Raw genomic sequence first — 12,162 nt, 5'->3', positions numbered from 1 at the left:
ATATTAATAATAGTTTCTGGGTTTTCAACAAGGTAATAGACATTTAAATGTGCAAAAAACTTTTAAAAAAGGTCATAAAACATGTCTGGAGTGGATCTTTAATCGTACACTGACCTCTTGTGACCTGGGGGATGAAGCCTTTTTGGCCTTCGAACAGAATATAAAATGGCTTCCAGTAATCGTACAGTAGCATCATTTAGACATAGTCTGTCTAATGATCATTTCCCATTATTGATCTGTCGGTAGTCTTTTTCAATAAATGAGTGGTCACTGTCAGTATGTTGATAAAAAATGAATGTAAAATGTCACAAGACAACACGTCACAACTTCCCTGATCTCAATGTGGGTTTTTTATACCTTTGTTCTACCAGCCTGTTATTTACCAGCAAACCAGCAAATGTGTGCCTGAGAGAGCTTGAGATTAATTGAATATCTATTATTTTTAGGTCCAAATATGTTTTTCCAATGCCAGCACATATCAAGATATGTATATTATGTATATAGATGTTTGCTTTACATCTGAAAGAAGCTTGAAACCAAACAAATAACATCAGATTTTGTGAACTTTTGATTGAAACTTGCCTTCATTTTGAATTTAAAGAATTTTATAATTCAATAACATGATATAATACTATAGATATCAACTCTAAATTATCACCCAGGCACATAATAAAACACACTTGATACTGTATGACGCTCTAATAGTCACTGATATTAACAGACTGTCCAGTAAATATAACCTGTTGCTATCAGTGTAACACACTCTCATTCACATCCTCTACAAAGTGCAATGCAGTGAATTATTCCTTCATCTGCTTACTTGATCCAAATATCAAATAATAGCTTCTCTGGCCTCTACGTAAAGTTTATTTTTAGCATAATCCTCTTGTGCTGCTGTGAGTCACAGTTGATACAAAGCATTGCATGCGGCCCTGTTCTGTGTGACTACTGTGCATGTAGAGTTCAGAAACTCAGCTGCGATGTTCCTGTTTTAAAAGGATTTCTCAGAAAAGAGCAAGAATACAGAAGTGAAAATGGGCTCGCTAGACAAGCATGACGCATTTGCATCATACAGGATTTCTTTGCTTTTCACAGGTTGTTTTCAAGGCAAAGTCGAAATATGCACCGGAGCTTTTGAGATACAGGTAAGATCAGTTTTCACACTTTCACACATTTTCTGTTAATGTAGTAAAAGATATGTGAATTATTGGCAACCTTTGGCGTTAATATGTTTTCCATTTTCACCCACAGGCTGCCGCTCTACCTGCTCTTCCTGTTCATCAGCCTGGTGTTTTTAGTGGTGAATTTAGTGTGTGCCCTGCTGGTGAGGATGTCCTCTGAAGAAGCCCACACCATTGTGCTAGTGAGAGTCGCAATCAACGACACACTCTTTGTCCTGTGTGCCATCTCGCTCTCCCTGTGTCTTTACAAGATCGCCAAGATGTCTCTGGCCAACATTTACCTGGAATCCAAGGTAACACACACTTCCCCTTAAGAGTAATCTCTGAGTAGTTACACCCTCTGGGATCAGAGTGGCTTGGGTTTTTGTTTTATTAAAAGGAATTGTGCGCTGCATATAGCACACCCCTCGTGTGAAGATGCACTTCTCCATGTAATTCATGCTTTGTACATAGCGATTGTTTCCTAGCAACACAGCGTCGTCCTTATGTGTGACTGGTTGTACTGTGTTGCGTTCACAAGTACAGCAGGGTTGGTTTCAACCAGATTATGTCTCATTTCCTCTAAAAGTAGATTTGCCATTTCCTAACGCAACTCTTCAAACTGTGCAGGGGACGTCAGTGTGCCAGGTGACCGTCATAGGAGCCATCGTCATCCTCCTGTACGCATCCAGGGCCTGCTACAATCTGGTCGTACTGGGACTCTCTAACAAGAGTATCAACTCCTTTGACTACGACTGGTACAACGTTTCAGACCAGGTGAACCACCAGAAGTCACGATGCCTTTCAGGAAACAGTTGGACATTTTTGGAAATACCCTTATGTGCCGTTTAGCTGATTGTTAGACGGCACATAAGCACATGAGTGATTGTTAGATGAGAACATTGATAACCGTGCTCTATATGTAAAATACCAAGTTACAGCCAGCAGCTGATTATCTGAGCTTAGCATAAAGACTGGAAATAGTCCACTAATTAACATGTTACATCTCATTTGGTGGCAAGAGGGTTGCATGGAGACTTTAAAGGATCAGTGTGTTGGATTTGGTGTGAAGTGTGTAGTAATGCGTCTTTGTCTACAGCCAATGTTTGGTTTGTGTTTGCTCCTCTTAAGGTAAAGACAAAATGATGCTTATTTTTTAGGTGATTATACACAAATGAAAATATTATATTCCATGTCTGCCACTAGATCCTCCTAAATGTTACACACTGGACCTTTTTACGATGATTTTTTAAATAATTTCTAAATTTTTAGCACTTTTTCAACAATGTGTTTATTACTTTTAGCTAATTATTTAGAGTTCTCTGCTCGCTTACTAACTAGTTTTCATCAATCGTACAATCCTGTTGTTCAGGTAGAGCTGACTCAATTAGTTGATATATAGTCAAGCAATCTTATCACGTCCAAGTACCCCTGGTAGGCAATCACTGGTTGTACATGCTGTATTAATGTTGGCCGGGCATAGCAACTTCCTGCAGTCTTTTTAGGACTAAGGTAAGCTTATTGGCTGCTGGCTGTAGCTTCTTATTTACAGACATGAGATTAATATCAGTATTTTCATTAAGTCTCAGCAAGACAGCGAATGAGTGCATTTCACAAAATGTCCAACTATTCCCTGAAGTATTTTATTCAGCAGTGATTGACTATTGACCAGGTGCATTGTTGTTGAAATAATGAATGAGATAGATTTTTTTCTTTGTTTTTCAGGCGGATTTACAGTCGACTCTGGGCGACGCCGGCTACATCGTCTTTGGAGTGGTCTTGTTTGTATGGGAGCTGCTCCCCACTTCCCTCGTCGTTTTCTTCTTCAGAGTTCGGCAGCCCAACCAAGACAGGGTGAGTCAGCAATTAACCTGGGAGTCAGGAATCTTCCCAGGGGGTTGCGAGATAAATCTGAGGGGTCGGGAGAAGATTTATAGGAAAGCAGATAAAATACTGTAGTTCAGCTACACATAATCTCTCCTTTCTGTCCTGTATTTCTTCAGGCCTTTAAAATGTAGTCTTACTCCTTGCTAAAACTGCTCACAAGTCATAGACAAATACAACGTGGGATGAGGGGTTGCAAGTAGATATTGCTTTATTTTAAGGGGCCATGAGGCAGGTTGGGAAATGAAGTGAAATACAGTCTAAAGTAGTGGTTGACTGATGTGAGTCTTTCATTGGTTGATGCCGATATTTATATGTAATTCCTTTATTCCATGCGCATTACAATCTAATACACATTGTTATTTCAGACAGTAGTGTGTTGTTTTAGATGGGTTTTTATGAATGAACAGCTGCATGCGTGAGAGTTAATAGTACAAAGTGGACCTTAATCTGTCCATCTATAGGTATAAAGGTTTTATGTCGTAAGAAATTCACTCCATCTTATGTTTGTTGTCTTGTTTCTCGTCCTGCAGAGCGTCTCTGGGCTTCCTGGTCACGTCTTCTCCTCCAGGTCTTATTTCTTCGACAACCCGCGGCGTTACGACAGTGACGACGACCTGGCGTGGAGCGTCATGCCTCAGAACATCCAAGCCAGGTAAAAACGCCACGATTTAAAACCACCAAAGCACTGTATGTGAAGCAGGAATGTGGCTAAAGGGAACAGAGTTCAAAACGCTTGTTTTATTTGATTGTCCAGTCTGGCTGCTGACAGCTACGAGTGGGGGAGCCAAAGCAGCGGCATCGGTGCCTACATCGGAGGGGACGACAGTTACCACCTCCCACCTCCTCCAGAGGAGCTCAGCCATTACTGACTGGAGCTCCCAGTGACTCCCGCTGACCTGTGGCATTGTTTTTGTATTTGTATATTTTTTGCACAGTCTCTCGTAGTGACAGAGGCACATGAGGCCGAGAAGTCGCCCTCTACTCGATACATTCAGTTTTCTACTTTGTCTAGAGGAGAAGAACTAACAGACCTTTCTCTCTGCCAGTATATGAAGGTCCACTAATGGGACATTAATTTTGCACACTCCTTGTATAAAGTATGATCTAATTTTAACTGCTCTTAAACTTTTTCATTGTATAGTTTATATTGAATACTGCGTAATATATTTCCTGACTCTTGTAATATGTACTGTATTACTATTTTATGTACTGTCTTTTGTTCTTTTTCATACAGATGTTGTATATAGAAGAGATATTCATTTAATTCATATTAAAAAGGTTAAAATGCTGTGAGAAATGCAGTTCATTTTTTAATATCATACCAATACTTTATTGATAAATCGTGTTGTGTCGTAGAAACGTAGATTTCTAAAAGGATAATTGACTGATCACAGTTCTTTTTCACACTTATTATAATATATAATTTATATATAACCTAACATATCTGGAATACCAGACAAGACAAGAAACAAAAAACAAAAGCTGAACATTATAGTGTATTGAGGTTTAGCTATCTATAGAGCTATAAGTTTGTATTGTTCCAGGCCAGGTAACCTATTCACATAGTTTATTAATGGGTCTCAGTTTTATAAAATCTCTTAATAGAGCCATCAAGGGCGCATCTGATTTATTCCAGCTTGATGGTCTGCATCAGATCTTTAATCCGCTGGTTGTGTGTGATGGAGGGATTACATCTTTCTATTTAAATATTATTGAGCGTGCAGCTACTAGAGAGGGAAAGGCAGTGACCTTCTGCAAGTGAGCAGGGCGAATCAAATCATCTGGAACTGAGAATTCAACCAAAAATAGCAATAGTAGGAGACGGCACAATATTACAGCGTCATGCCTCTGAAATGGTGTCAGAAAAAGGATGGTCACTGGGGTCAGTTTGTATCTGTTACATACCGTATAGGACTTAAATCTGTGTAGCCGATGTTGCACTTTAAACTGCACTGAGGCTTTGAACACAGAGAAGATTAATGATTCCTAAGAAGAGCAATGTCCCATTCTTCATCTGACAACGGTACCCCTACATCATCTTCACGTTGTTCTCTAATGTGAGATATAGATGGATTATCTCTATCCACGATCTCAGAATAAATCATTGAGAGCCTGCCCTTATTTATTCATATTGACCTTTAACGAAGAATCAAGGCGAGATAAAGGGGGGCTAGTTGGATGAATAGTACAAAGTCCCTGATTTGTAGCTAGTGGAACAAGTGAATATTAGTCAGTCAAAGTGTTTACAGTTCTTTTATGTAATATTTGTAAGTCTCTGGAGTGTTCGAGTACAGACTATGATGGTGACTTTTTAGTAAACTGCAGCGCCCTCAACTGTTCTGATTATAAAGAAGACCTTTTTTTTTTTTTACCAAATAAGGTTTTTCTTATGATGTTAGATCTAATAAAACTGTCTCATTCTGAGAACGGGAGAGTGACACAGGAAAATGTATTAATACCATAGCTGACAAGTTAACTGTTCTTTGAATTTGAGGCAGTTTTCAGTGAGTCTTTCCTGCATGAATCATGAAAATAATAGTTTTTTTTATCTTGATATGTTCCCCTTTAGGAGCATGCCACATTGCCTTTCTTGTTTATGTAACAAATACATCTCGAATCCTGAATCACATCACAAATAGGTTACATAAAACTATCTTACATAATCACTCTATAATAAAATGCTTACTGACTGGTAATAATGACTAATGGACATACAGGAAAGCTTCTCTGAACACAACCAGATGAACGGAGCAGCTGAAAAAGATATACTTTCCATTCCAGTGGGGAGCTGGGTGGAAACCATTTGCTTTGCTCCGGTTAGATAGGAAACAAGCACTGGAAGAATAATAAAGCAGTGTTTCACTGAGTTAAACCACTGGTTGAAATTGAGGACAGCTGACACTGTGGTTCAGAGTTGGGACATTAAAAGAACATTTATTAGAATTACAGTGTCGGAACAAACGGATCAGCAGGCTGGACGTGTTTTTGTACTTTCACCCCATTTTATTGACGAGCTGTTTTCAAAGATGGTTGCGTTCTAAAAGCACTTAATACACGATGCAGCAATGGAAACGGACACAAGTTAACACTTTTAAATTTAACAAGTAGCTGATTGTGAATGTACTTGTGAGGCTGAAGTTTAGAGGCGGTCTGTAGGTTTTAAAATGATACACATTAGATTAGTAAGTCATTTTATTAGAGCACTGATTTGTCATCTAATGCAGAAAGTGTAAATATAAAGCTGAGAGACTGAAAACTAACTCTGGTACACAGTGCAGGACATTAAATAACCTCATCACTGAAATATGTAATACTGTAATATTTTGATCACATTATCTGATTTCCTGTCGCTGTAGTTTTCCCAGCAGCAAAGACAACAGTACAGATAATATTGATTGGGTGAAAAAATAAGTTAAATTTGCTGTTGAGTGAAGTATTTCTTAAGTGTAAAGAATTTCTTTTCCATTTTCAGTCCAGAAAATGAGAAAAAAAACTAACAGATGCAATCTGATGTCGACCTGCAGAGGGCAGCACAACACTGCACATAGTGCAAACAGGACCACAGCAGTGTAAGTGTAAGTGTCCTTAAACCACAGGGAGATGTACTGTATGTGTGTTTCTTCTTAAATTCAAATAAGATGTTGTCTTTAGAGAAAGCAGGTGGAACAACATCATAAATGACAGTGAGGGTCAACTGTGCCGCAGATGAATGAATTCAAACTAAGACCAACGGATTTCTGTCAGAAAAATGGTGTTGTTTTTAATTCAGATCATTCCTCGTATTATTGCAAACTCAAGCACATTTTGCCATACAGTAGCTTATAACAGCTGATTCCATGTGAAAAGCATAACACGTTAAGCATATGCAGAACACTGTACCTTTTAAGAAATTAACTGCAAAAACAAAAATATGCAAAAGATGAAGATTCTCTCTGAGCTTAATTCCTGTTTGAATTGATTTTCTGAAAACGTCGGCTGTAACGTAAGCGTTCCACCGAAGAGGTGAAAGGAAAAAATAAAATAAAAAAAATCCACACAATCCCTTTCAGTACAATGTCATGACATTCAAGGTCCGCTGGGTTGCCCAGGTCTGCTGAAAATGAACAGAAATCACTTTGTATTTGTTTGTTTTGTCTCCATAAGCATGGATCATCCACCCACTCAAGCAAAAGTCAGCTGTTTTGCCATGTAAAACACACACACATGCTCTCTATAGGCCACTTTCTTAGGACAGAGCACTTAATGGCTGTTTGGAGGGAGAAGGGGGGGGACGCAGGCTTCCCATTAGCTGGGATCCGATGATTTGCCGAGTTCAACCTTTACTCCTTTTTCTCCTGCACCTGCACACAAAGGAAAGACAAACAAGAGAGATGACGTCAAAGAGCGTAAAAAAAACCCCAAAACACTGAAACAATAGAAACAGGATTGTGGAGTTTTGCACATAAAATCCTACCCGTTAAGTACTTTTCTTTAGCTCTGGCTCGCTCGTCTGCGTCAAAATACCACACCGTGATGGCATACCTGCGGAGAGAATTAGAACAATGAGTCACCGCGAAACAGACCCGGATGATCTGAGCGCGTGCAGCGGAGAGACTCGAATGCCGACCTGGTGGCGAAGGCGGGCTGAACCTCGTGAGGGTTCCTCCTGTCTGACCAGAAGAGCAGCAGACGGTCGAATTTGGGCTCTATGTCGGCAAACTGGGCTTTTCCTTCTGGGAAGATTCGAAGAAGGCCACCGTGTTCCTGGAAGAGCAGAACCAGAAGAAACAACCCCGTCATGTATACAAATCAGGACAAAGCAATAGCAGGAAGGTAAAAAGAGACGGTTGGAGGCCAACACTAAGTGAAGCCTCTGCAGTGATCACGCTTGTGGGTTCGATTCCCGTCCTGTTCATCCACATTAAACATTCAGGGAGAGGGGAAGTCTCTTAAAAACTGCATTTTTTTACACATAATAAAGATTTTTAAAATACACCTCATATGTCAGACTTTTTAAATGATCAAGATAGGACGACAATGTTAAGGAAAAGGGTTGTCCGACTCCAAGGGCTAGGAGGAAAGCTCAGGATCGGAAGCAGCAGCGGGGGGCGGCTTTCCTGTGGAGGGATAGGAAGAATAACTCACAGGAAAACTGCTCTGGCTGGATAAAGGACCTGGAGAGTGAAAAAGCAGATTGCTGTAAGCGTGCCGTTTAAACTCTCACACAGCTGATATGATAGGCCCCTCTCTTCACACGCAAACTAGCAGAAAAGAGTTCACACCCTTTGTTGGAGGAGTAATGCTATTTCCAGTTATACTACTTTGAATGAGGGGGAATGCCGGTGGTGTGACCAAACTAAATAAGGCACAATAGGGTCAAAGAAGACAGGAGAAACACGTGAGCACTGATTCTAACAACTGTTTGCACGATCAGAGTGCCGGGCCTGTAGATGGATTTGAGCGAACACCTTCGGCTGCAGGACGTGACCTTCTGACCTATGGATGGACAATTTAGAGGCACTGAGGCGACGGCAACGACTGGCGCTGACAAAAGCCGACTGTGGCCTCACGTTGCGTTTAGGAACACGCTGCACGGACTACAGCGAACGGCCAAGTAGCGCGTACGTTCTCCGCCTGCGTGAGAGGTGATAACTCTCCATACCAGAAGAGGGCGGTAGTCTGCATTTGTGATTCAAGTTCAAAAAAGAAGAATATGGAAGACAAAGAAAATGTCTGATAAGTTAATCCAATTAGTTGAAGTTGAAAAATGAAACCATCCTTTTTTTGGTGTGTTTTCTGCTTTGCTCACTTTTGTTGCTCTTCTCTTGCACTGATTTGCTTCAGTCAGACGGCCAATGAGAGTGATATCTAACACCAACGGCCTCCACCGCCGATTACACACGGCCAGAAAAAGTTACAGACACTCACCGTCGAACTGGTGTGTCAGGGACTTAAGGGCAAAACCAACACAAAGCTCCCTGGTGTTCAAATGATTCATTCAAACCATTCAGTGACTCTGGAGTCAAACTACGCCGTGACCCAAACTGGACCGACCTTTGACATTTTTTAGGTTTTATAAATAAAAGAAAATACTCCTTAGAATAGAATAATTCTCTGGTTTTCTGCTGTCTGTATCATTTCGGTGGGAACTGGTTTGGACACAGCAGGTTTTATTTTAGCAGAATACTTCTCATATTCTAAAGAGCACATTAACATAAAGTTGAATATAAGAATCATTATGTTTTTGTTACAAAGAGACGTTTGTATCTACAGACGTCCACGTTTTTCACGTTTCACAGCCACCGTAGTTTCTCCTTCACGCTTTAGAGGGGAACGTGAAGCAATCTGCAATTACACTGCTCGATGTCACTAAACCCTAAAACACTGAACTTTTAATGTACAGCTCTCCATTCCTGCGCTGGATTTAAATGGCTTCTTTAAATGTATTACCTTATTGAAATCAGCCTCACGTTCATTCTCTCACAACAGACACCAGTATGAATGTTTATCAGTAACAAAGACTCCTGTTTAATCAGGCCTCATACTGGTGTCATTTCTGTTGACTGTCACCAAATCAACCAGGAGTGAATCTTAAGGATTACTGATAAACGAAAAATGTCTTCGAACACATCTTCAGGCAGCCTCGTCACTGTGGAACAGCGTGTCGAGCCGTGTACTGTAACTCTCATGCGTCCTGCTGTAAACACACGCCTGGATTTCCTACAGAACAGAATAAGATTATACATAATTTCTTTGTTTTGATATCGAGATGATATATCGGCCATCAGCAGTCTAACAACACTGTGGAGACGGCATTATTTAAGGGTTTTAATTCAATATTCAGCTGTGTATTGTAACCGTCTCATCTTTTTACGCTGTTCACATTTGTAATTTTGGGCTAAATAAAAAAAAAAATCTCATCTAGACACACATATAAATATATATCTCATGTTCATATTCATGTAACTGTACTTCAGTGGACTGTGAAACCTCTGCCCACACACAGAACAGTGGATGGTTATGAAAATACCAACACTGAGGTTATTTCTGAACGTTTGTTTTGTAGTGGGTAGAGGAACAAAGCGTTTTTTTTTTTTTTTATGTACGACACCTTGTCCAAGCTAAATGAAATCCAGCCAAACCTGACACCCACGTGGCCGCTGAGAGCACTTTTAAAAGCACAAAAGGAAGTCACATGGTGTACCCACAGATACCAGTATGAATGTTTATCAATAATCAGGCCCCATACTGGTGTCCCTTTTGTTTGACTCTCTTTAGTGTTTAACTGTTGGTGAATTGGAGGCAACTTGCTCACACTGCTAAGGTGTTGGTGTGACTGAAAAATGTTCCTATCTTCAATCTGATTCATGTGATGTGTGAGTGTTAAGGCTGTATAGTTATGGCAGGAATGATGTCTCCTGATTGTTGAGCAGTGAGAGTGTAAATGTGTCCGTATGTCTCCACGGTGCCTGCCAGCTGTAACAGACCGATGACCTGTCCTTGTCTCTGGCACAATGTATGCTGGGAAACGCTCCCACCCCCTGCAACCCTGAGCAAGGTAAGCAGTTTAGATAATTAATGGACATTTTTTTTTATCTCGCTGCAGCAAAAACATTACTGTATGGCACTTTGGCATCTTAACACACAGCATTTTATTCCACTTTATTTAAGTGCACCGTTTCTCAGAATTGCAGTAGTTGCTATCTTATCAAATTTAAATACTGAATAGCATTTTTTTTTGTGCAGTTTAAACCCGAAAGCATATTTTGCACAGAATCTGTACTTGTTGCAGAAAGGAAAGTATCTCCAGTGGCTGACTCATTTCCCTCCACTTCTTATTTTTGCTTGCCTGTATCTTTTCCCTCCCACCGGGGCGGCTTGTTTCTTTTATTTCTGTCACATGGGTGCACCGGGGAACATTCAAAAGTTGTGACTGGTCATGCATAAGTGAAGTTCACCATGTAACACACTTTGGGAGCAGACTTGGGAATATAACAAATAACGCTCCACACTTCTATGACTATTAAGCATTGAAAGCACTATACACAATCATATACAATGAACTGTATGGAACCTGCTGCGTGATCTGAGCTGAAATACTACATTTACGGTCCACAGAACACACGCAGCTAACTCAACAACCTATACGTTGTACAGTACTGACGCAGTTCGAGGGACATGTTGGTGAAAATCAGGGGATAAAGAACTGGAACAACTGAACTTGAACATTCCAAAGCCATGTCATTCTCTCACGGAACCCCGGTATCCAGGCAACCGCATTCTATTTCATCACACGCCTAATGAAACAGCCAATCAGAGGCCAGATTGGAATTACTGTCCATAACATGGCTCATTTGAATAACTGAAGCATGCGCATGGAAAAAAACTAACAAAAAAAAAAAAAAACAGCAGAAAGCATGCAACAGGGCAGTGTGACCCACCTGAGGCTTTTTGTTAGAAGAGCTAAAAAAAAAAATAAGTGTTTGTTGAGAAAGTGCTAAGGTATACACCGGGATAATATAATGTAATTTAAAACACCGGTTGAGGTGAGTGCTGTTGGCTATAAAGAGGTGTGGTGTGCGTTATTTGCAGGTACACTGGTTAAAGAAGAAGCTTACTGTGCCTGCGGGTTATGCGAAACGAAATCATGATAACAAATGCAAAACAATGCGCATCAACAGAGAGGAACAGCAGTCACGGGGTGAAACTAGGGAACCAGAACGTGAGGGAAATTAGGGATGCGTATTTGATTTTTTTCAGCCGATAAAATAACCAATAATTACCTGCTTCTCATGACCGATACCGATAAGATAACTGATAATTTCACGTTTCCGTATTTTAAAAAGAGTTTCATAACCTGTAGTTTATGCATGCGAGATGGTAAGATAGATGTTCTCACCAAATCTAACTGACAACAAAAACAAATGACAGCTTTGTTCAAACGTAGTATCAAAAAACTTCACAAACGTTTATAGAGCATAAAATCTGAAGTAATAAATTATTATTAATATGGACCAATAATCTGTTCAGCTGTAATTCTTACAAATATACATTTCCCATCATCAGCCACTAATGTATCTGCCCTGATAATTACTGTGCATCCTTAATGGAAATGCAGCATCAGTGAACTCCATTG

General features: G+C 40.1%; 2 protein-coding genes across 3 annotated transcripts in view; one reads left to right on the top strand and one right to left on the bottom strand.

Moving 5' to 3' along the window:
* gpr137ba (G protein-coupled receptor 137Ba) overlaps positions 1–4,340 on the top strand; it is a 5,193-nt gene extending 853 nt beyond the window's left edge. Inside the window, exons 2-7 of the mRNA XM_035664229.1 lie at positions 1,096–1,145; positions 1,252–1,474; positions 1,791–1,937; positions 2,886–3,014; positions 3,578–3,699; positions 3,802–4,340. Coding sequence (XP_035520122.1) covers positions 1,096–1,145; positions 1,252–1,474; positions 1,791–1,937; positions 2,886–3,014; positions 3,578–3,699; positions 3,802–3,916 — 786 coding nt within the window. The 3' untranslated portion in view covers positions 3,917–4,340. The remainder of the gene's footprint in view (positions 1–1,095; positions 1,146–1,251; positions 1,475–1,790; positions 1,938–2,885; positions 3,015–3,577; positions 3,700–3,801) is intronic.
* Positions 4,341–6,027: 1,687 nt separating this feature from the next.
* The window catches only part of egln1a (egl-9 family hypoxia-inducible factor 1a), an 18,740-nt gene continuing 12,605 nt past the window's right edge, over positions 6,028–12,162 (bottom strand). For both annotated transcript variants that reach the window (XM_035663145.1, XM_035663144.1), the window contains 3 exons: positions 7,654–7,790; positions 7,501–7,568; positions 6,028–7,387 (listed from right to left, as the gene is read on the bottom strand). In XM_035663145.1, coding sequence (XP_035519038.1) covers positions 7,332–7,387; positions 7,501–7,568; positions 7,654–7,790 — 261 coding nt within the window. In that variant the 3' untranslated portion in view covers positions 6,028–7,331. The remainder of the gene's footprint in view (positions 7,388–7,500; positions 7,569–7,653; positions 7,791–12,162) is intronic.

The sequence above is a fragment of the Morone saxatilis genome, unplaced genomic scaffold, assembly GCF_004916995.1.
Source record: "Morone saxatilis isolate NCDOM2014 unplaced genomic scaffold, NCSU_SB_2.0 Contig19, whole genome shotgun sequence".
Lineage (NCBI taxonomy): Eukaryota > Metazoa > Chordata > Actinopteri > Moronidae > Morone > Morone saxatilis.
Note: the sequence above shows the minus strand (reverse complement) of the source record. Positions and strands in the feature narration are given on the sequence as shown.